The sequence below is a fragment of the Mesoplodon bidens genome (assembly GCF_964165515.1).
Source record: "Mesoplodon bidens genome assembly, chromosome: 6".
Taxonomy (NCBI): Eukaryota; Metazoa; Chordata; class Mammalia; order Artiodactyla; family Ziphiidae; genus Mesoplodon; species Mesoplodon bidens.
The window spans coordinates 36,620,243-36,646,059 of NC_138162.1; the positions used below are offsets into that span (position 1 = coordinate 36,620,243).

General features: G+C 35.3%; 1 protein-coding gene across 1 annotated transcript in view; it reads right to left on the reverse strand.

Moving 5' to 3' along the window:
• Nucleotides 1-25,817, reverse strand: part of SHOC1 (shortage in chiasmata 1) — an 80,317-nt gene that overhangs the window by 6,596 nt on the left and 47,904 nt on the right. The window contains exons 18-25 of the mRNA XM_081236783.1: nucleotides 16,270-16,342; nucleotides 15,881-15,947; nucleotides 14,029-14,207; nucleotides 12,253-12,370; nucleotides 10,730-10,841; nucleotides 9,347-9,468; nucleotides 5,149-5,242; nucleotides 1,074-1,205 (exon numbers count right to left, since the gene is read on the reverse strand). Of these exons, the coding sequence (XP_081092909.1) occupies nucleotides 1,074-1,205; nucleotides 5,149-5,242; nucleotides 9,347-9,468; nucleotides 10,730-10,841; nucleotides 12,253-12,370; nucleotides 14,029-14,207; nucleotides 15,881-15,947; nucleotides 16,270-16,342 (897 nt within the window). The remainder of the gene's footprint in view (nucleotides 1-1,073; nucleotides 1,206-5,148; nucleotides 5,243-9,346; nucleotides 9,469-10,729; nucleotides 10,842-12,252; nucleotides 12,371-14,028; nucleotides 14,208-15,880; nucleotides 15,948-16,269; nucleotides 16,343-25,817) is intronic.

Below are 25,817 nucleotides of genomic sequence, written 5' to 3' on the forward strand. Positions count from 1 at the left end.
CCGCTGAGCCTGCGTTCCGCAACGGGAGAGGCCACAACAGTGAGAGGCCCACGTACCACAAAAAAAAAATAAATAAATAAAATAAAAAAATAAAGGTAACAGAAACACTAGGTTGGTATGAAAGCCTGGAAATATTTATGCTTAAACAAAAGGAATTTCTAAAAATTAACTATTTAATCTTATAACTATTTCATAACTCTACTTTCAATTATATAATTGAGTTACTGACAAATCACAGAATGATAGAATTTTGCTATTCTCATAATATACCTACTATTTTTGAATGCTGAAATGTAGGAATTAGAAAAATTATTATATTTTAAAAATATTAGACATTGAAGCCATTAGATCACCTTATAATAAGTTAGATTTGAAAGTTCATTATAAAAGATCCCATTAAAATAGTTCTGTGAGGGACTTCCCTGGTAGTGCAGTGGTTAAGAATCCGCCTGCCCTCAAATCAACTTCAGGATTTTAATGTAACTGTTTACCTTTTAACAGGCCAAGAGCTAAGGATGGTTTTTACATTTTTAAATGGTTGGGGGGGAAAAGACTATTTTGTGACATTTGAAAATTATATTGAAATCAGATTTCAGTGTGACCAAATAAAGGTTCTTGGAAGAATCCGCCTGCCAATGCAGGGGACAGGGGTTCGAGCCCTGGTCTGGGAAGATCCCACATGCCACGGAGCAACTAAGCCTGTGAGCGACAACTACTGAAGCCTGCGTGCCTAGAGCCCATGCTCCGCCACAAAGAGAAGCCATTGCAATGAGAAGCCTGTGTGCCACAACGAAAAGTAGCCCCCACTCGCTGCAACTAGAGAAAGCCCGCATGCAGCGATGAAGACCCAACACAGCCAAAAGTAAATAAATTTATAAAAAAAACAGTTCTATGAGATTGAAAGATACTCATAATTCTGGAAAACTGTCTAAATAAGTGCTGTGCATTATGGCTATTGTTACATATGCTCATGCAAGCATGATAGAACAAGAAAATGGTACCAGAAAAAGAATTCAAGTACATGTATATATATTTGCTTTGCAAATATCTAATTTATATATTAGGAAATAAACCTTAGATGGTGAAACTTCAAGCCAGGATTTATCCAACCATTCATGAGGATCCCTCTTCGAGGTCATTAAATTGTGGTCAGCAATTTGTCGAATTAGCAGTGCAGTCTCTTCCACTCCTGGGGCAATTTTAAGCTAAAATATATTTCTTATGTTAGATTATAGGAAATACTAGGAAACAAAATATATCACTCAAAAATTGTTTGCAATTAGGAGGAAAAAAAAACCCAGAAGATTCTAATCTTTGTACACTATTTTAGATATAATTTACTAATTTATTCTATGTGAAATCCAGGATGTTTTATTTGTGAGGATGAACAATTTACTTTCCTTCTTTAAATATGATATTCTTGTAGTTTCTAATTTTTGGAACTAAATTGTTATTCTTCACTTCCATTTGGCATTTATTAATAAAACCTTTTAAACATATTTGGTGTTTTATTTCATCTGTATTAGAAAAAAAGCAATTTGGATGTCACTAGCAATAATTAATATTTTGCTTTTTCTAGGTTAAACTTAATAGTTCTCAAATAAAAATAAGAATTAAACAATAGTGCAAGATTTTTCAAAAACAAAGTTGAAAAATAAGGATATTTACAGATTAATTTGATGCTGTATTCAAAAAGAAGAATATGTTCTGATTTAGAGTATTCTTGGAATTGTTCATCCAGTTTTGGCTTACTTGATGGTAAGATACCCCTGCCAAAAATGTGTGATGTGTGTGTGTGTTAAACTTAACTCTAAAAAGAATTTCTTAATATCCCCTACTTCCTGTCTGTCTCTTGTGTTTTCCTCCATGCCCTTCTCTCTTCTGAAATGCCAGCTTTTTCCTTCCCCTTTCATTTCTATTTTTATCTTCTTCTTCTTCTTTTGGCTTTGGTTGAAGGAAAGATAGTTCATGGGTTAGCAGTTTAATGTGGATAGAGAACACTGCCCTAAACAATCACATCTTAAAAATATGAATATTCTGTCCTGTAGTGGAAATTTAAGAAACAAAGACTGTACAAACCTCACAAAATAATTATGACTTTTTTTTCTTCCACAAGAATAACAAATACAAAACTGCTAGCATATACCTGGGGGTATATGTATGCTAAAGAAGGATTTTCTTTTTATATTAAATATATAGAGTACACAGAAACACACTGTTTGATTCCAAATTTATTTTATTAAAAGTTTTGGATGTTTGAGACTTTTATTTAAATATAAATTTTATTTTAAAGGGCATAATTTTATAATGGTAATGAATATTACCTTAATTTAAGGGTAAGGATTCTGGAGCTCATGGCTAGACTTTGGGAGATTCAAGAACCCCTGCTAACATTGTTTTCAAAACTTTGCATATGTGTGTATCTATGCATTTTTCTGCAAAGAGAATTCATAAGAAATTTATAGAATTTTTTTATACTAGAGTAAAATATGGCATGACACTACTAGCTGTATTTTCTTTTAGTTTAAGAAAATGTACTTAAATTTCTTAATATTCCCTTTATGGCTAGGCTCTCCAGATGCTTGGAAATAAAAAAATAATCCAACCTGATGGATTTTTTTGGCCTAAGAGGCCAAAAGCCATATTACTAAATGTATTCTAAAATAATACAAGTCTAGGGAACCCCCTTTAATGTCATAAGGTCATCAAGTTAGGAGAATGGGAGGCTTGAGTATTGGTGATACATTGATACAAGAATTAGAGCAAATTAGTCATCTTGTTTCTCAAATTCCATGGAAAAATGGACATACTTTTAAGATTATTATGTAAACTTGAAAAGCTTTTGGAGTAGTTTGATCCAGGTGGGAACAGACTTTCATTTGGAATAGACTGTGCCTGAGCAGTACCTCCTATTTCATCTCCAAATGCCTTCCTTGGAACATATCCTCTGTGGATCATGTCACTGTACCTGAATAGGGTCACTTTCTGGTATCAGATACACCATGTATAGATTTTTTAAATGATTTTCTAAAGCATATTTTGTATATGACTGCTTTCTATTAGCTGAAGAGAAAAGAGGCTGATTAAGGGGTAAAACCTCACTTGAATGAATAAATGAGACAAATTTATATTTATTTAGATAACTTTTCTAAGAATTTTACTTCTATGTTTAACATGCATCACAGGATCAAAATTATCTGGATTCTATTTCAAATAGATCATTTGTTGATTTTCTTAACAGGTTCTGCTTTCACTGAATTCTATTTAGTAGATGTTTGTTGAATATTTTTACTATGTACAAAACACTGTGCTAGATGCTATAGGTTTTACGAAGAAAAGGGCCTAGTTCTCACCATCCAGGGTGGAGGATATATGAACAAAGACCTCATATTATAATAAAGGTATCAAGCATTATTAGGAGGATGGGAGGAGAGATTCATCTTGAGAGAGTATAACTGATGCAAATTTTTTAAAGGAGGTGGTATTTGAGCTGGGTAGAAAAAGTCAGAACTATGAAGACTGGCAGTAAGGGGATGGGGAATAGTATTTCTGGGGGAAGACAGGACAGAATCAGATGGCTGAGAGGTGGGGGCATATTCAGGAAAAGGTGAGTAAAATGATGTTAAAGGAAGGATTACTAGGGGTCAAATCATGGAGGAGTTTGAATCCACCTGAGGTTAACTCTATTTTGATGAAGTAGGAACCTACAGAAGGTCTTTTGAGCACAAAAATTCAATTCAACAACAAATATTTATAAAGAGCCTACTATGTAGGCTCTGTGCTTGGTGCTAGGAAGACAAAAATGAAAAGCATGTTCCCTTTCTTTTATGCTTACAGTCTAGGGAGTGAAATATTCACAGCTGTATTTCAGAAATGTAATTGGTGTCAATATACATGATGCAAGGGAGTGGGAAAAGAGTAGAAATGAAGAGATTAATTAGGAATTTACCTTAGAACGCCAAGTGAGAGGTGAAGGCCTGAATTTAGGGAAATAGCAATGGGAGTAGAAAGGAGAGGCACACTCTAGAGACACTGCAGAGTTAAAAGGAAGATTTAGCTACTGATTAGATTAGAATAGTGATGCCATAAACTAGGTGTAAAATACTAACAGAAACCTTAATTAAAATAGAGTTGGGAGACCAGCAGGAGGAGCTCTCATGCCCTACCATGATAGTACAATTCAGTAGGAAGAAAGACTTCCTCTTCTTTCCTAGCAAGAGCTCAGCCAATAAGAGGCTGTCACAACTCAGCCAATAAAAAGCTACTATACTTCGAACTCTCAACTCCTCCAATGGACTCTTTGTTTACTATACCCCTCCCAACTTCCTTTTCCCCTCTTTAAAAGATTTCACCTCACCTTGTTGTGCCCGGACTTGCATATGGCTTGCCATGGTTGCAGGCCCTGAGTTGCAATTCTTTGTTGATCCCGTATAAACCCATTTTTGCTGCAGAAATAACTGGCAGTCTACTTGTTGTAGGTCAACATCAAGTTTGGGGGAGGATGAGAAGTTGTGTTTTGGATATGCAGAATTTGAGGTACCTGTGGGATATTCATGTGGGGATTTCCAGTAGAATTCTAGAATATAGGTGCAGACCTTAAGAAAAGTTAGAAAAATTTTAAGGATTTTCCTAAAAATGAAAGCTAAATTTGTGGGAATGTCTGAGTTTATCAAGGAAAGAATATAAAGTGATAATAGTAGAGGACTGAGCCCTGAATTTTGGGGAAATACATAAACTTCAGAGAGGGACATTGAAAAAAAGGCAAGAAAGGAGACTGATTAGAGATCACCAAGATATTGCTCTATTCATATGTCATAAGATTTCCATTTTACAGCAGATAAAAACAGTATGTCTCTCATAAGTGAACATTTTTGATCAAGGGATATTTATTTTTATTCATATCCTGACCTGTTTCAAAAAATCTAAGTAGTAATGAAGAGATAAAATATGAATTTAAATTCATTAAAGGCTTTTAGAGCAGAAATTTAAGTGGAAAGAATATTTGTTAATTTGAAACTGTTCTTTATATGGCTTTTAAGTGTTTTTTAGTTTACCCATTTAATGTTTCTTCTCACTGGGCAGTTGAGTTTCAGATTTCATAAATTTTGGTTTATGAAAAATACAAACAAACATATAGAAAAAGAATACCTTTACATCCAGTTCTTCTGACTTTAGCCCAGATGAAACCAAAGCTGCATAAATCAAAGCTAGGTGATGAAGTGTCTTTTCTGTAAGATAGTACCTAAAAAAAATTATATTATTATATTCTACTCATTTGATGTCTGACTATACTTACTAAAATTCATTTTATTTTTCACGTTTTATAAAGTTTTTAGAATAACCTAGCTAAAACAATGCTTGTGTGGCAGACTCGTTTTTTTTGTCCACTCAGCACTCTTTTGTAACAACAGTTCCACCTCCATTCTTCAATAGTACCGTTAAATCTAGGAGATGCTGAGTGTGCGTGTGTGTGTGTGTAGAAAAGTTTAACTCATCCCCTTACTAGCCCCAGGGATGGCTATGTGACTGAAGCCTAGCCAACTACCTGGCCAAGGTATCAGGTTCAGATATGAACATATGACCAGAGCCAGGATAACTAGAATCCTCCCTGGGTCTTTTCCCTGAACTGTTAGAAAAAACACTCTTTTAAATGATCATTATATGACGTGATAGAGGTGTTAACTAATACTAAGGTGGTAATTATATTACAGTATATAAATGTATCAAATCAACAGAGTGTACTCCTTGAAGGTACACAATCTTATATTTCAGTTATATCTCAGTAATTTTAAAAAACACTGCTATTTTCCTGTCTATAGTTATTAAGCACATCAGATGTGACTCGAGCTGTGGGTGGATATTTCTACTATCTTTATCCACTTTAAGTACTCCAAGCAACGAAAAAGAAATTTATTGGCTTATATCACTAAGGGGTCCAGGAGAAGACACTTTTGGACCCAGGGACTCAAACAATGTCACTGAGACAATGGTTCTCTTAATCTCTTTGCTCTTCTTTCCTCTGTTGGCTTCTTTCTCAGGTAAGCTCTTTTCAAAAGAGTGGCTGATAAGAGAGACACTGTGCCTAAACTGTTTGTTCAAATAATGTGGTTTCTATTGAACACCTGCTTTCTTTTTGGAATCTAGAGTTTTGATTCGTGACTAGCTCTTAATAAAAGCCCTGGGCACTAAGTGTCTGACAAGTTTCCCTGGTAGACAACATTTTACAAACGTTATCACAACTCGTTGCTGGGGAAGTTAAGCATGTTCTGTGTGACTCTCCTAGTAGAGGACTCTTGGAAGCTTCCTCCTAGTTTCCTCTGGACTTTGATCCATGCCCTTTCTCCCTTTGCTGAATTTGCTTTGAGTATAAGAATATTTTCAGCGCTGTGAATACTCCTAACAAATCATCAACTTGGGGGTTGTCTTGGGCACTCCTGACACATTTCCTCAAACAGGAACTAATGGCATGAACAACTAAAGTAATTAAAAATTTTTATTTTGTATTTTCAATTCTCCTCATTTGGTCAGTTGATTAAGATACTTTTAAAATGTTCCAATGATCTAAAAATATGAAACCGAGATACCTAGAAGTCTGAAAAGAATTACATTTTATAATATATTATTGTGAATAAATGATAATTCTATCCTGAACACAAAACAATCTCAGAGTGTTACATAATTAATTTTTTTCATGAACATCTGGATAAAAATAAGTGTAAATCTCCTCTTATTATCTCTTGTACTTCAATTGCACCTCTAGGTGGATACCAATCTAAAAACAACTTTAAAAAATTTCACATCAATTATTTATCCAGAATACTTCCAAGTTCTTGATAAAGCTTAAAATGCTTTACAGCCTTTATTAATCTTCAAAATGAAGATTTTAGACCTGAATAATTTTTAAAATATCTTTATTGGAGTATAATTGCTTTACAATGTTGTGTTAGTTTCTGTTGTACAACAAAGTGAATCAGCTATAAGTATACATATATCCCCATATCCCCTCCCTCTTGAGCCTCCCTCCCACCCTCCCTATCCCATCCCTCTAGGTGGTCACAAAGCACCGAGCTGATCTCCCTGTGCTATGCAGCAGCTTCCCACTAGTCATCAATTTTACATTTGGTAGTGTATATATGTCAAGGCTACTCTCTCACTTTGTCCCAGCTTTCCCATCCCCCTGTTAGAACTGTATAATTATTTTAATTTTTCAGTTCTGGTAGAAAGGAAAAACTATGTTAAGTGACTACTAGAGGTTATTGTTAATAGAGGAAGGAATAAGAACCAAGCTGTTTGTATTCTTACATTCTAACTTACACTTATCCTCACATGATAATAATAATTTTATACAAAGAGCTTGGTACAGTAAGATAAACAAAAATGGAGTCAAACAAGAAAGTCAATAAAGGAAAAAAATCACACAGATAATGTAATGTTAAATAAGATAAGATACCGGTACCTTATCTAATAACTAAAGAATATTTTTGAAACTTCTACTATGATGTGGTATGTGTAATGTAGTATTGTAGAGATTAAAAAAGTGAATAAGACTAGTGTGCAATTTAGTTGGGAAGATTCATTCATTCAGCCAAGGAGTATTTACCAAGCATCTATCGTATGAAAGCAATGTGGTCATTGCTGTAGGGCAAGTGCCCCAAAATGATAATACAAAACAAAATACGATAATATCAAAGATGAGGAAAAAACAGGGAGCTAAGGAGTTCGAGGGTTGGAAAGGTTACAACTAAATATCTGTTTATATGCATGAGTGGGGGATACTGAAGAAAGGTTGAATAGAAAAAGTAGATAGGTCCTGAAAAATAAGCAAAATTTCACCAGATGGAATAGCTGTAGGAAGGAAGGAATATCATAGGAAGAGAGAACTGTAATGAGCAAAAGTAGAAGTAGGAAAGCAAGGAGGATGTTTGTAAGCCAATGAGCATAACTTTTGATTGAAATGGAAAGCAGTGAAAAGTAAGCCTGAAAATATAGGTTAGGATTATATGGCAAAGACTTTGAATATTAGGGTGAGTAGTCTGTATATATTCAGTAAATAATGGGGAAGTCAGTGAAGGTGTTTTATCAGAGTGAAATAATAAGAACCTGGTTTTAGGAATATTAATTGAGTGTATGACAGATTATGGAGAGTAATGTTGAGAGTCATCTGGAGGTGGGAAAACCATTTGTTATAATAGTCCACATAAAATAATGAGAAACTGAACTAAGATGTTGGTAATATAAATGGAGCGAGGAGAGAGATGAAAGTCCAGTGGTTGAATCTATAGGATTTGTTTTCCAGTCTTGATGACTAAAAGAAAGGCAATGGTCATAAATAGCTAAAGGGCAGAAAAGAGGAGATACAGTTTTGGAGGGAATAGAGAATAAAATGAACTCATACTATGTTAACTTTGAGAGCCTGTGGAATATCAGAGTGGAAATATTATATAGAAAATTAGAGATATTATGTCAGGAAATTCAAAGAGAGACTGCAGCTGCAGATAGAAATATAATAATTATATGCAGAAAGATGATAACTGAAGCTATGGGAGAGGATGATATTTTTAATGGACAAAATAGAAGAAAAAAAGAGATTTCATATCTATCTGGAGACTGGGACAAGGAAGAAGAAGAGGTAAAGACAGAGAAGAAGTAGAGAGGTAGAAGATCAAAAACATTGAAGTGCCATGGAACTGAAGAGTTTCAAGGCAGAAAGCACTGACAATACTTCAAAGCAGTGAAAGATAAAAATATTTTTGGATATGATCATAAGAAAGTCACAAATGATGAGTGACATCTGAGAGATAGAGATCAGTATAGAGATAGAGAGAAAAGCCAGATTGCAAAGAATAAAAGGAGAAAGTGAAGGCAGTACGTTCATAAAATTTAGAATGAGGGAAAGGAGAGACATATAATGATAATTTGAGCCAGTGTCTTGGCGTGGATTTGGGGGGCAATTTTTCAGTTATGCACATCAGTGAAAGAAAGTATAGTAAGATGCTAGTTAGTTGGTATATCTAACAAAATTTTAGAGAGAAGTGATTTAAGAATGACATTTTTAAACAGACGAGTCCAGAATTAAAAATTAATAAAAAATGAAACACTCACAGCAGCAATTCTTAGTGAGATATAGAGGGAGGAGCATGATTTGCAATGACTATCCAGGGGAAATATATCATCTCCAAAATTCCAATTTGTTTTCCTATGGGCATGCCTTCACCTTGAGAATCCCTTACTTAAAGCAAACTAGATGAGCAAGAGGAAAATTTACATAGCTACTTTTATTCGAAGAAGAAGATGGAATAACTTAAAAGATATATATGTGACTTTGGATGGAGACGTGTTTACTTACTCTGACTTTAATGGTTTTTTGGCATATAAAATTATCCAACAATAGCTGTACTGGAATGATAATGCCATCAGTCTCATAATGATATTGTCTGATGCCTTCTCACAGTTTAATTCTTCTAGGTCCTACCAGAAAATAAATAAAATAAAAAGATTCACTAGGTTGACCAGTTGTTACAAAATTATTGTTGCCATATTTCTAGAATCTATGATATATAAATTATAACTTGAGAAGAAGCATGGGTATGGGTTCCCATTTTATGGAAAAATTAAAGTCACACTGGAAGTAGTAGGGGGAAAGCTACAGTAGTTGTCAAACGGTTAATGATAGCCTCAGCAAGGGGGGTTCATGAATCTCCCAAAGTCCTAGACATGAAGCAAGCAGTCTACAGAGTGCTCCTATCTGGGCAAAGTTCTTTGCAGACAGGGATTAAGGACAAAAACCCATGGGATAATCTGCACTTAATGCTTACTTAAGGAAGATGAAAAACCAGCAGTTAATGGACTTATAGGAATGTCTTTCTAATGATCTAGAATCCCTTTTTTCCTTTAACAATATTAATTTTTGATAGAGTGAATAATTCAAGAAGAATTTTATTCTAACAGTAAGTTATGTAAGCATGGATTAAAACAGTTTTCCCAAACAGGATTTCCCTCCCACAAATAACTGTTATTTAATAACCTTAAATATGCAAGACAATATTCCATAAGAATCTTTCTAACAGAGCTTTTTTGTTTCCATCATATAATTCTTATAGTATTAACATTTGCTTATCAAATCAGACTTCTACCTTACCATAATACATGCCATTAATTTATACTCCATACCATCAAACTGCTTTCTGCTCTCCACTCCCACACTATTAAATTAATTTCTTTGTAAATTGTACTCCAATTAGGCAAACATATCAGGGAGATTCATACATCTTAAATTCTAAAATATATGGATTTTTGAAGAGATTTTCTCTCTCTTTTTAAAAACTGACTAATTTATAGGCAATCCCCACTTACTTTAGAGGAAATCCCTTATTACCAATTACAGATTAATATGTTACCTCCTTTTAAGAAACACAGTGGCTAGAATTTGATTTTTAAAGTTTTCAACACTATAATTATTCTATAAATGTATTTTAAAAAGGTCAATACATAATATTAAAGATACTATATTTGCTCTATCTCCTTAAAGTATGTTAAAAATTACAAGGCATTGAAAAAGCTTGGTAATAGCCATTTTCCAGGGTGATGATTTTAGCATTTATGGTTCATTTGCAAAGTTTTGGAAGAAATCATGAGTAGATTATAGTTGAGCTCTCTAAAGCTAATAGATTACATGGTTACGCATGTATTTTAATATATTTGATTTATATTTTTTATTGTATAGTTTTACCTGCAAAATTATGGTGGTGTCCTCATCAATTGTCACCACTACATAATGTTCTGTACCTCCAAAGAGTTTCAATGACTCACTGCAGCATCTCTCCACCAATGTGATATTATACCTGTAAAATATAATATTTTGGGGTGACAGATGGCTAAGAAAAATTCTTTAAGAAAAACTGTATTGTCCTCCTGCATATTAAATTGTTTGAACTACTGTTCAAGTTTCATACCTCAATTTATTCTACTTAATAAATTTGAGGAATGAAATTATGAATTATTCAGTTTAAGACAAATTAGTTGAGATGTGTTGCCTTAGGTATTTTGCTAAATATTACTGTACATGATACTATTATAAATGTCTTTTGTTTGTTTTGGGGGGGTTTTTTTTTTGCCCGCACCCACGTGGCTTGTGGGATTTTAGTTCCCCCACCAGGGACTGAACGTGGGCCCCCGGCAGTGAGAGTATGGAGTCCTAACCACTGGACTGCCAGGGAATTCCCCTATTATAAATGTCTTGACCAATTTATTCTGGCTCCATAAGTAATAATTCATGAAATTAAAACATTGTGTTATGAGACTAAAACATTCTGCATTTATCAGAATTTTCTTTTTTCTCCTGAAAAGTTGTCTAGATTTAAACTATCTTTTATAAGCTCACAGTTTTCTGTGAATGCCCCACAGCCTTAAGATATAAAAACAAAAGTGTGGAAAATAGATCTGCATTTTAACGAAGGTCACAGCATAATTATCCTTCCTTGATATATAGCCCAATGTCTAACCTTCCTGTGACAACTTGTATGCTATGATAGTGTTTTAGATCATTTAAAAATGCTCCGTGTTGGTATGATGTTAGAACTAAAGGTCTAAAAACTTGAGAATTCATTTAGAACTTCATAATCTTGTTTCCTAGTCAGTATTTAAAGTCCTCTAAATAAGAATACTCATTCTCGGGCTTCCCTGGTGGAGCAGTGGTTGAGAGTCCGCCTGCCAATGCAGGGGACATGAGTTCGTGCCCCGGTCTGGGAAGATCCCACATGCTGCGGAGCGGCTGGGCCCGTGAGCCATGGCTGCTGAGCCTGCGCGTCCGGAGCCTGTGCTCCGCAACGGGAGAGGCCACAGCAATGAGAGGCCCGCGTACCGCAAAAAAAAAAAAAAAAAAAAAAAGAATACTCATTCTCAATACTATCAATGACCCAAAGACATGACCATGTAATCCACAGAACCCCCCCCCCACATAAAATCCTCATATTTGCTGGTAACAAAAGAAATGCAATTAAAAATGAATTGAAATAATAATTAACTATTTTTTCTCCACAAAATTGATATATAACCAAAAAAAGACAATATTCAATAATTATGATGGTGTACTATAGGGAGGGAAGTATAAGTTGACATAAACTCTATGGAAAACTATTCCTATGTGATATAATTCCAGGCTTGAATCAGAAAGAAATAGTGCCACATATATAGCATAATTTTAGCCAATTAGGGTATATATATCTTTCCTAAGTTATGAAATCAATAACTTACTTGGTTTCTAACAACTGAAGTATTTCTGGAGTATTAAGAAGTCCTTCAGATGCAAAAAACACATATGGAATCTGAATTTCCAAAAGAAAACCACCAAAACTATCCAGCAAGGTGCTTCCTAAATATGAAAAAATTTATAAATATTTCTCTTTTTTCTCATCCCTCGGTTCTTTCTCTTTTTACTAAACATGAGAATAACAGGTGTATGCTCAAGGAGTAGTATAAAAATAAAACATATTCATTGTAAAAATATGAATTCAGAATAAAGGTCTGAAGAATAAAATAAAAATCATGTTATTCTACTCCTAGAAATAATAGTTAATAGAATTTATTAAAACTACTATATACTAAAAACAGAGTTTAACACATACTTCCACACTTTTTTCTATATGTTTGGTTGTCTATACTTACACATGTACATTCACTTGAAAAAATAAGGAAAAGAAAAAACAGGATCATACTCTACCTGAATGTCAATATCTGCTTTATTCAATTAGTACACATTGGACATTTCCTGTGTAAATATATATACTGATTTACATCAAAATTTAAAATTATGCACAATAATCCATAGGGAATGCTACAGATCAATAGGAAAAAGATCATATACCTCAACAAATAAGTGGACAAAGGACATAAACAGGCAATTTATAAAAGAATGGCTACACAAGATCAATTCACTTATGAAATGATACGGATAATCAAAGAAATGCAAATTAACACAACTATAAAATATTATTTGCCTCTAATCCTTTCAAAAATTTAAAAGATTAATAATACCTACTCATAGTAAAAATATGAGGGAAAGGATTCTCTCACACTTTCCGCATAAATATAAATTGGGATAGAATTTCTGGAAAGCTATTGGCAATATATAAATGTGTGTATACCTTTGAACCAGCAGTTCATTTTACCCTGGAATTTTTACTTCTTAGAACAAGTACATAAAGATATATAAACTACTATAAATCTTGTGGTATAATAGTAGAAAATTGAAGCATTATAAATGACCCAAATAAGGAATTGGTTGAATAAATTCAGTTTAAAGATGAATGTTTACCTTTTATCCTTTCTTGAACCCATGTTTTAATTATTTAATGAAGTTAATGCTTAAATCTCTGTATCAAAGATTCCAAAGTAATAATTATGGTTACTGTATTTTTAGAATTGAGTTGGAGTGCCTCAGAATTCAAACTTCCTACTCATACTTGAGGTGGATGGAAGGTGACTTACGGCAAGTTTTGAATGAGAGATGCACTGGGACTAAAAATATACAGGCTTTTTAATTTAATGGATCTGAGAATTCACAACCTTAGTCATGTGAAGTGTTACTGAGAAATACAAAGAAACCAAATGCTATGCAAAGTGGTTTAGACTCTTTGCCAAGCATTTGTGCATAATTTTTTGTTGTGTATTAAAAGTTCTCTGTGTCAGTCAACATACTATGACATATTTTTCCTTAAAATTCAATAAAAATATTGTTGCATAAAAGTCAGATTAAGATTAGATATAATTTTTAATTGTGCTATTATAAGTAAAATTTAGAAGCTAAAGGGATGAAGACAAATAGAATCAGTAAAGGCTATTTTACAAAAGAGGAATATGAGGCAAGAGATAGTTAAAGGCCTTGCTCAAGGTCACACAGTTGGTGGTGAGGTTAGTGCTTGAACTCAAGTCTTCTAATGCTATAGGTTATTCTTTCCATAGATCAGAAATAGAAAGCAGAAAATTTTCACTCTAATGGAACAAAAAAGGAATTTTAGTTTATATCCTTACTCTTTAAAACTGTGTCTGGAAGAATCACTTTAAAGGCCAAGTAAGGAATATTCAATTTTTCGCAATGTTCAGCCCAACAAGAGTTTTCTACAAAATTGTATTCCACCACAAATGAGAAATTACTCCACGGGAAATCTGCTCCAATATATTGATTGTGTACAACTGCACAGAAACTTGTACTGAATACAAAAGAAAGACAAGAAAATAGAATTAGTCTTGTGTCATTATACACTTGGAATGCTAAAAGATGACTGTTTTGGCTATTTTATTCTTCTCTAATCTATGCCTACTTATCTTGGAAGGACACTGGCGTATTTTCTGTTGACTTGTTTTCCAATTGTGCTAACCTCTTTTTATCTTTCTTTTTGATGGTCATACTTAAAAAAAAAAAAACAGGATATAAAAAAACTGTGGACTATTTCACATCCTCATATGCAAGGGACCCTATTTTATTACCTGAGTCTTATCAGTAATACACAAATCACCATGAGAAATCAACCTCATTTTCTTATAAATGTGAGATTTTAATCTTTGAGAATCTATATAGTAGAATATTACCTGATTACTTTGTTATTTATTTATTTATTTATTTATTTATTTATTTTGGCTGTATTGGGTCTTCATTGCTGCATGCGGGCTTTCTCTAGTTGTGGCGAGCGGAGGCTACTCTTCGTTGCAGTGCGCAGGCTTCTCATTGCGGTGGCTCCTCTTGTTGTGGTGCATGGGCTCTAGGTGCACAGGCTTCAGTAGGTGTGGCACACAGGCTCAGTAGTTGTGGCTCGTGGGCTCTAGAGTGCAGGCTCAGTAGTTGTGGGGCACAGGCTTAGTTGCTCCACAGCATGTGGGATCTTCCCAGACCAGGGCTTGAACCCATGCCCCCTGCATTGGCAGGCGGATTCTTAACCACTGTGCCACCAGGGAAGTCCCTACCTGACGACTTTGAAATGGCTTTTTTTTTTCCTCAGTGGGCTTCATAAGTGATTTAACAACAAAAAGGTGGGTACTTAAATATCATAAGTTTATCTTTCCCATCTTCGAATTTCATATAACATAGAATTTACTATAATTAAAATTCTCTACTGCTGCTTTCTATCTAGAAATAACTTCTACATAAAATAAGGCAAAATGAAAACATTTTTAGACAAGTCAACACTAAATTTATTATTAGTAGGCTCTCACTGAAAGAATTTCTAAGTGATGTACTACAAGAAGAAGGAAACTCAAAAGGAATGAAGAAAATATAAGAAGCAATGCTGAGCAAAAACACTGGTAAAAAAGAAACAAGTGTAATTCTAAATAGGTACTATTTGTACTGACACTAACAATAACAATGATAATTTGGAGATATTAAAGAAAGATTGAACTAAAATTCTGGATGACAATAATACTTAATACACAAGGCAATAAACTTAGTTAAAGCATTTTTCAGGAAGAGGGTGGAGACATTAATTTCAAGTTTTATTAAACCTTTTTTGGGGCTTCCCTGGTGGTCCAGTGGTTAAGAATCTGCCTTCCAATGCAGGGGACATCAGTTCAATCCCTGGTCGGGGAACTAGGATTCCACATGCCGCAGGGCAACTAAGGCCGCGCACTGCAACTACTGAGCTTGTGCGCTCTGGTGCCCACATACTGCAACTAGAGAAGTCCACGTGCCTCAACAAAAAGACCCGCATGTCGCAACGAAGATCCCATGTGCCGCAACTAAGACCTGAGGTAGCCAAATAAGTAAATAAATACAATTTTAAAAATTGGTTTAAAAAAACTGTTTAAAAAGTTAAGTTCTAGGAGAAACTGCACTTTTCCTGTGGAACTGGTATGTCTCCTCCCCATAGATGAACAAATAAGTTTTTACCCATTTAAAACACCTTTGGATTCCAGAAAATCTTTTTTGTTTGAATGTAAGACAGTCAGGGTCAAACCTGTTGGAAAAAAGAGTAATATAAAAAGTTTTTTTCAATATTTTGTTCATATATATTTTTAGGTGTGTCATATATTTCACTACCATAAAAATGAATTAAAGATCTGTGAACAAGGATTATTTTTCTAAGTCCAGGGAATCAGAAAGTTTGAGCCATGGGCACTGTTTCTGGTGTGTATGTATGTTGTATGTATATAAGCCTGGAAATTCTGAATTTATTATGTAAAATAATAAAATGGATTAAAAACTTAATGTTAAAGCATTAACATTGAACAATGTTCAAGCATTTGTTATCAAATGAAGCATAATTTAAAACTCCCTACCTTCTATTTTGTTAAGGATTTTAATGAGTAAATGTTTTTCACCATTTGAATCCATTCTTATTATAATCAGCACCTGTTCAAAAATAAGAATTTCATATACATGTATATCTGAATGATTATTCTTTTTCATATTCTTTTGCTACAGTGACAAAAATAACAAACTTAATTGGTTGCATGAAACTAATGACAATAAGGTGGCAAAGTAAATATTTGTGTTGCAAAAGATATCAGTGCTTGAACTCAAAGGAATAAATTCTGGTAAGATCAAATATTAATGAGGAAAGTATTTTTTGGAGTAGGGCATTCCTAGTATTCCTCAAGAATTCCAATATAGGTGACTATATATAAGTTGTCTCTGCCTGTACTGTAAGTGTTAAATTTAACCCAGGCAGGTTTGAATTGCTGGAGAAAACCAATGATTTGCTGTTATACTTTCCTACTTACCATTACAGTTTTGGGGGTGTGCAGGGTGGAGATAACAAATCAACCATAGGTTGTTTCCGTATCTTGGCTATTGTAAATAATGCTGCAATGAACATAAGGGTGTATCTTTTCAAACTAGTGTTTTTGTATTCTTTGGTCAAATACCTGGAAGTGGGGTAGATGGTGCATATGGGAGTTCCATTCTTAATTTTTTGAGGCATCCCTATACTGTTTTCCATAGTGGCTGCACCAACTTACGTTCCCACCAACAGTGTTTGAGGGTTCCCTTTTCTCCAAATCCTCACCAATATTTATTATTTCTTGCCTTTTTGATAATAGCCATTATGATAGGTGTGATGTGATATCTCATTGTGGTTTTGATTTGCATTTCCCTAACAATTAGTGATGTTGAACATCTCTTCATGTGCCTATTGGCCATCTGTATGCCTTTTTTGGGAAAATGTCTATGAAGCTCTTCTGCCCATTTTAAAATTTTTTTGTAGTTGTTGTTGAGTAGTATGAGTTCTTTATATATTTTGGATATTAACACCTTATTGAATATAATAATTTACAAATATATTCTCCTATTCAATAAGTTGTCTTTTCATTTTGATGATAATTTTCTTTGCTGTGCAGAAGCTTTTTAGTTTGATGTAGTCCCATTTGTTTATTTTTGCTTTTGTTTCCCTTGCCTGAGGAGACATAGCCAGAAAGATATTGCTCAGAATGATGTCAAAGAGTGTACTGCCTATGTTTTATCATTTCAGGTCTTACATTCCAATCCTTAATCCATTTTGAGTTGATTTTTGTGTACGGTGTGAGACAGTGGTCTATTTTTTTTTTTTTTTTGTATGTGGCTGTCCAGTTGTCCCAACACCATTTATTGAAGAGACTATCCTTTCTCTATTGTTTCTTCTTTGTTCCTTTGTTGTAAATTAATTGTCCATATATGTGTGGGTTTATTTCTGGGCTCTCAATTCTGTTCCACTAATCTATACATCTGTTTTTCTGCCAATACCATGTTCTTTTGATTACTATAGCTTTGTAATATAGTTTGAAATCAGGGACTGTGGTGCCTCCAGCTTTGTTCTTTTTTCTGAGGATTGCTTTGGCTAGTTATGGTCTCTTGTGGTTCCATATAAATTTTAGGATTTTTTGTTCTATTTCTGTGGAAAAATGTCCTTGGGATTTTGGTAGGGATTGCATTGAATATGTAGAATGTTTTAGGTAATATGGACATTTCAACAATGTTAATTCTTCCAATCCATGAGCATGGAATATCTTTCCATTTATTTGCATCTTTAATTTCCCTCAACAATATCTTATGGTTTTCAGTGTACACGTCTTTCACCTCCTTGGTTAAATTTATTCCTAGGTATTTTTTGTTCTTTTTGTTGTGACTGTAAATGGGATTGTTTTCTTAATTTCTCTTTCTGCTAGCTCATTTTTATTTTTATTATTATTATTATTTTTTGCAGTACGCGGGCCTCTCATTGTTGTGGCCTCTTCCGTTGCGGAGCACAGGCTCCGGACGCGCAGGCCCAGTGGCCATGGCTCACGGGCCCAGCCACTCCGCGGCATGTGGGATCCTCCCGGACCGGGGCACGAACCCGTGTCCCCTGCATCGGCAGGCAGACTCTCAACCACTGTGCCACCAGGGAGGCCCTGCTAGCTCATTTTTAGAATATAGAAATGCAATAGATTTTTATATGTTGATTTTTTACCCTGCAACTTTACTGTATTTGTTTTGTCATTTCTCATAGTTTTTTGGTGTAGTCTTTAGGGTTTTCTACACATAAAATCATGTCACCTGCAACAGTGACAGTTTTACTTTTTCCTTTCCAATCTGGATGCATTTTATTACTTTTTCTACCTAATTGCTCTGGCTATAATTTCTAATACTATATTGAATAAGAGTGGTGAGAGTAAGCATCCTTGTCTTGTTCCTGATTTTAGAGGGACAGTTTTCAGCTTTTCACCATTGAGTATGATGTTAGCTGTGGGTTTGTCATATATGGCCTCTATCATGCTGAGATACACTCCTTCTACACCCATTTCACTGAGAGTTTTTTTTATCATAAATAGGTGTTGCATCTAGTCAAATGCTTTTTCTGCATATATTGAGATGATCATATGTTTTTTATCTTTCATTTTGCTAAGGTGTATTACACTGATTGGTTTGAGAATATTGAACCATCTTTGCATCCCTGGAATAAATCCTACTTGATAATGCTATATGAACCTTTTAATGTATTGTATTTGGTTTGCTAATATTTTGTTCAGGATTTTTGCATCTGTATTCATCAGAGATATTGGTCAGTAATGTATATTTTTTGTATTGTTTTTGTCTGGACTTGGTATCAGGATAATGCTGGCCTTGTAAAATGAGTTAGAAAGTGTTCCCTCCTCTTCAATATTTTGGAAGAGTTTGAGAAGGATGGATATTAATTCTTCTTTGAATGTTCAGTAGAATTCACTTGTGAAGCCATCTGATTCTGGGCTTTTGTTTTTTAGGAGGTTTTTTTTTCATTACTGTTTTAATCTCTTTACTAGAAATCTGTCTATTCAATTTTTCCATTTCTTCATAATTCAGTCTTGGAAGGTTGCATGATTCTAAGAATTTCTTCATTTCTTCTAGGTTGTCTTTGTTGGTTACTAACTATTCAGAATATTCTCTTACAATCTTTGTATTTTTGTGGTATCCATTGTTATTTTTCTCCTTTATTTTCTAATTTTATTTATCAGAGCCTTCTCTTTTTTTTCCTTAGTGAGTCTGGTTAAAGGTTTGTCATTTTTGTTTACCTTTTCAAAGAATGAACTCTTAGTTTCGCTGATCTCTTCTATTGTCTTTTTAGTCTGTATTTTATTTACTTTTGCTCTGATCTTTATTATTTCCTTCCTTCTACTGACTTTGGGCTTCATTTGTTTTTTTTTCTAGTTCCTTTAGGTGTAAGGTTAGATGATTTATTTGAGACTTTTCTTGTTTCTTGAGATAGGCTTGTATTGATATAAACTTCCCTCTTAGTACTGCTTTTGCTGCATCCCATAGATTTTGGTATATCGTATTTTCATTTTCATTTGTCTTAAGGTATTTAAAAAATTCTCCTTTGACTTCTTCATTGACCCAATAGTTGCTCAGTAGCATGTTGTTCAGTCTCCACATATCTGTGATGTTTTCAGCTATCTTCTTATAGTCTCATAGTGTTGTGGTCGGAAAAGATGCTTGATATGATTTCAATCTTCTTAAATTTATTGAGACTTGTTTTGTGTCCCAACATACGGTTTATCCCTGAGAAAGTTCCATGTGTGCTTGAGAAGAATGTGTATTTTGCTGCATTTGGATGGAATGTCCTGTACCAATCTATCAAATCCATCCGGTTTAATGTTTCATTTAAGACCACTGTTTCCTTGTTGACTTTCTGTCTGGATGATCTATTTATTAATGTAAGTGGGGTGTTAAAGTCCCCTCCTATTATTGTGCTGCACCAATTTCTCCCTTTAGGTCTGTTAATAATTGCTTTATATATTTTGGTGCTCCTATGTTAGGGGCATAGATATTACTAACTATTATGTCTTTTTTTGTTGTTTGTTTTGCTATTATGTGTTTTTGATGAATTATCCCCTTTATCAGAATATAATGTCCTTCCTTGTCTCTTGTTACCTTTTTTTGGCTTAACGTGTATTTTGTCTGATATGAGTATGGCTACATCTGCTTTCTTTTGGCTGTTGTTTGCTTGGAGTATCATCTTCTATCACTTCACTTTGAAGTCTGTCTTTAGAGCAGAAGTGAGTCTCCCAGAGGCAGCATATAGTTGGCTCTTGTTCTTTTAATCCATCCAGCCACTTTGTGTCTTTTGATTGGTGAATCCAATCCATTTACACTTAGGGTGATTATTGATAGATGAGTATTGAGTACTGCCATTCTATCTTTTGTTTTCTGGTTGTTCTATATCTCCATTGTTTCTTTTTCCTGTGTTTCGGTCTGCCATTTTGGTTTGGTAGTTTTCTATGATGTTTTTCTGTTTCCTCTTTTTTTTGTTTTGTGTCTCTGTTCTAGATTTATGCTTGGTGGTTACCAAGAGGTATCATAGATACATATGAAATGTATCATAGATAAAGTAGTCCTTTTTCTGCTGATAGCATCTTATCTTCATTTGCCTATATGGGTTGCCTTCTTTTCCTCTTCCCCTTTTATGTTTTTATTGTCTCAAATTATCCCTTTTTATATTGCATTTGTTACCAAATTGAAGTGGCTATTGTTTTTTTCCTGATATTTATCCCTTTAACCTTTATGTTGTAATAAAATATTTAAAAACCTATTCTGATACAGAGTTGCAATTTTCTGATTCTGTTCATCTATTTATCACCTTAAAGTTTTGTGTACTTTTGCCTTTTTTTTCTGGCAGCAGAGCTCCTTTCAACATTTCTTATAAGGCAGGTCTAGTGTTGATAAAAATCCCTCAGCTTTTGTTTGTCTGGGAAAGCCCTTATTTCTCCTTCGTATCTGAATGATAACTTTGTTGGACAGAGTATTCTTGGATGACAGTTTTTATCTTTCAGTATTTTGAGAATGTCATTCCACTCCCTCCTGGCCTGTTGAGTTTCTGCTGAGAAATCTGCTGATCTGCTAATAGGGATTCCTTTGTAGGTTGCATCCTTTTTTCACTGACTGCATTTAAAATTCTTTTTCATTGACTTTTTTTTTTTTTTTTTTTTTTTTGCGGTATGCAGGCCTCTCACTGTTGTGGCCTCTCCCGTTGCGGAGCACAGTCTCCGGACGTGCAGGCTCAGTGGCCATGGCTCACGGGCCTAGCCGCGCCACGGCATGTGGGATTTTCCCAGACCAGGGCATGAACCCGCGTCCCCTGCATCGGCAGGAGGACTCTCAACCACTGTGCCATCAGGGAAGCCCTTTCATTGACTTTTGACAGTGTCTTGGAGAAGATCTTTTTGCATTGAGGTGATTAGGTGTTCTCTTAGCTTCATAGACTTGTATATCCAGTTCCTTCCCCAGGTTTGGGAAGTCCTCAGCTGTTATTTCTTTAACCAAACTCTCTGCTACCTTCTCTGTTTATTCTTCTTCTGGGATAACCATTACCCTAATGTTGCCCTTCCTAAAAGAGTCAGATAATGCTCATAAAATTTCCCCCTTTTTTATATCTTAATTCTTTTTCCTCTTCTACCTGTACCATCTCTAGATTTCTAAATTTGAGCTCAATAATTCTTTCTTCCATATGGTCTTCTCTATTTCCAGTGCTTTCTAATGAATTCTCAATCTCATTTATTGAGCTCTTCAGCTTCAGAATTTCTGTTTGGTTCTTCTTTAGTTTCAGTCTCTTTGGTAAAGTATTCCTTCTGTTCATTAATTTTATTCCTGAGCTCATCGAACTGCCTTTCTGAGTTTTCTTGTAGCTTGTTGTTTCTTCATGACAGCTATTTTGAATTCTCTATCAGTTAGATTGCAATATTCCATGACTTTAAGTTTTATTTCCACTGAATTGTCATTTTGTTTTTGTGATACAGTGTTGCTGTGGTTCTTCATGGTGCTGGATAAGTTGTTCCTCAGCTGACACATCTGAAGCAGTGAACATCTTTCTTCTTCAGGTAAAAATAATTTTTTCTACTTGATTTTAATGAACCAACAAGTTATAAATTAGAAGCCTTTCTCTTTTTTAAAAAAAAACATAAGACCCTCTTAGGAGATTTATTTATCACAAGGAAAAGATTTATCCAGCAAAAAAAATTTACTGAGACACAGCAGTTCCCTTTTCAGAGGTGCTGCAATAAAGACAATAGCAATATCTTTACTGTTTAGGTCGATACAATTATTGGCTGGGTGAAAGCAAGGAGCAAAAAATATAAATTTCACACTCAGTGACCTAGTAATTTGTCAGTCGTTTTTCTGCATTAAACCTAATGCATCCTCTGGGACTGGGGCAGAGGATTCCAGAGAAATTGCACTCCTGGCCTGGCCATGCTCCAAATTCCACACCATCTTTTCTATTCCTTTCTTTCTTTCTTTTTTAAAAATTTTCATTGAGGTATAGTTGATTTACAATGTTGTATTAGCTTCAGTTATACAGCAAAGTGAATCAGTTAGACATATACATATATCCATTCTTTTTTTAGATTCTTTTCACATATAGGCCATTACAGCATATTGAGTAGAGTTCCCTGTGCTATACAGTAGGTTATTATTAGTTGCCTATTTTATATATAGTAGTGAGTATATGTCAATCCCAATCTTCCAATTTATCCCTCCTCCCTTATCCCCTGTTAACCATGTTTGTTTTCTACATCTGTGACTCTATTTCTGTTTTGTAACTAAGTTCATTTATACCCCTTTTTTAGATTCCACATATCAGTGGTATCATATATTTGTCTTTCTGTGTCTGACTTACTTCACTCAGAACGACAGTCTCTAGGTCCATCCATGTTGCTGCAAATGGCATTATTTTGTTCTTTTTTATGGCTGAGTAATATTCCATTGTATATATGTGCCACATCTTTTTTATCCATTCCTCTGTTGATGGACATTTAGATTGCTTCCATGTCCTGGCTACTGTAAATAGCATTGCAATGAACACTGGGATGCATGTATCTTTTCGAATTATGGTTTTCTCTCGGTATATGCCCAGGAGTGGAATTGCTGGGTCGTATGGTAGTTCTGTTTTTAGTTTTTTAAGGAAACTCCATACTGTTCTCCATAGTGGCTGTACTCCTTTATATTCCCACCAACAGTGTAGGAGGGTTCCCTTTTCTCCACACCCTCTCCAGCATTTACTGTTTGTAGATCTTTTGATCATGGCCATTCTGACCCATGTGAGGTGATACCTCATTGTAGTTTTGATTTGCATTTCTCTAATAATTAGTGATTTCTTAAAAGACTTATTTATTTATTTAATTTATTTTTGGCTGCATTGGGTCTTAGTTGTGGTACTTCGGGCTCTTTGTTGCAGCGCATGGGTTTCTCGCTAGTTTTCTCTTCTCTAGTTGTGGCGCACGGGTTCCAGAGTGCATGGGGTCTGTAATTTGGGGCCTGCAGGCTCTCTAGTTGAGTCGTGTGAGCTCGGTAGTTGTGGCACGCGGGCTTAGCTGCCCCGCGGCATGTGGGATCTTAGTTCCCTGACCAGGCTTTGAACCTGTGTCCCCTGCATTGTAAGGTGGATTCTTTACCACTGGACTACCAGGGAAGTCCCTAATTAGTGATGTTGAACATCTTTTCATGTGCTTTTTGGCCATCTGTATGTCTTCTTTGGAGAAATGTCTATTTATATCTTCTGCCCATTTTTTGTTTGGATTGTTTTTTTGATATTGAGTTGCATGAGCTATTTGTATATTTTGGAGATTAATCTCTTGTCAGCTGCTTCATTTGCAAATATTTTCTCCCATTTTAAGGGTTGTCTTTTTGTTTTGTTTATGGTTTCCTTTGCCGCGTAAAAGCTTTTAAGTTTAACTAGATCCCATTTGTTTATTTTTGTTTTTATTTTCATTAGTCTAGGAGGTGGATCAAAAAAGATCTTGCTAAGATTTATGTCAAAGGGTGTCCTGCCTATGTTTTCCTCTAAGAATTTTACAGTGTCCGGCCTTACATTTAGGTCTTTAATCTATTCTGAATTTATTTTTGTGTATGGTGTTAGGAAATGTTCTAGTTTCATTCTTTAGCATGTAGCTGTCCAGTTTTCCCAGCACCACTTACTGAAGAGGCTGTCTTTCCTCCATTGTAAATAGAAGCCTTTCTCTTATTTTCCAGTAGGTGTCACTACAGCACATTGTTTTCTCTTACCTGCGCTGCCTCTGGTTGTGTTTTGAGTATTGGCACTTTTTACCCTCCGTGTCTATGTCAAAGGGGTCACCCAAAGCATTTGTTGTCACTGCTTGTGCCTGTGGGGTTGTTGGTGCCTTGCTGTTTCTGGTGTTACTGATGTCACTGCCTGAGTACTAGGATGGTGGCCTCATTTGGGATCCTTGAGTCACAGGCTCTGCCACTGCAGGAGGAGCAGGAAGGCCGGGAGGAGGAACTGGGGTCATTTGTGCCATTCCTTTTCTGGTGCTCTTGGGTTTCTGAGCTCACCCACTGCTGATGGAGGGGGGGCGCCAGAGCTGTGGGTGGCTCTGAGCTGGAGGGACAGGGTCGCAGGCCTCGTGCCACGGCTGCTCAGCTATCTGTGGCTGTGGGTACCAGTGCAAGTGGGAGGCCGGGGTCATGTGGGATTCCACCCTCGCTGCTACTGGGTTCTCTGGACTGGGGTTCAGCTGCTGCAGCCCAGGGGCCAAAATTGCAGGCACTGCCTATGCTGATCCTCCAGTTCTGCCTCTTCTATGGGTTCCATTCCACCTATCTTTACATGTACAGATGGGTGGAACTCTCCAGTGTCCTGGTGTTAGGCAAAGGCCCCTTTGTTGAGTTGTGGATGTTTTCCTGGTTGCAGATTGAAGGGGAGAGCCGAGAGAGCATCTCTTCCTGCCATAATGCTGACATCACTCCCCAATTTTAAATTTCTTACTGATTGATTTAATTTGTTTTAATGACTTAGGCAAGTTACCCAAGTAACCACAGAGTTGGGGATAAAAATATCCCCAGCAGGGACAGAGAGGAAAACGAAGAAAAAGGCCAAATTTGTTTCCAGATTTAGTGTAAAGATTTTGAGATGCTTTTCTGCTTGAAAATATTTTTTAAAGTATTTTCTCTTAAATCTTTACTTATGCAAATTTTGTTCAATGCTTGAGGTAGAGTGGGCAAAAAATTTCCAACATAATCCAAGGAATAAACAAGTGCTTTTTTTTTTTTTAGAATTATGTAAGATGAGATTCTGGCTCAATATCTAAAAATTAATTATTGTAGTTCTATTGTTGGGTATGTGTTCATGAAGTTACAAGTAGAAAACAAAATTTTTGAGATTTAAAGGATTAATCCACAGAAAACTATGTATAATACAAATTAAAGGGCTTCCCTGGTGGCACAGTGGTTGAGAGTCTGCCTGCTTATGCAGGGGACATGGATTCGTGCCCCGGTCCGGGAAGATTCCACATGCCGCGGAGCGGCTAGGCCCGTGAGCCATGGTCGTTGAGCCTGTGCGTCCGGAGCCTGTGCTCCGCAACGGGAGAGGCCACAGCAGTGAGAG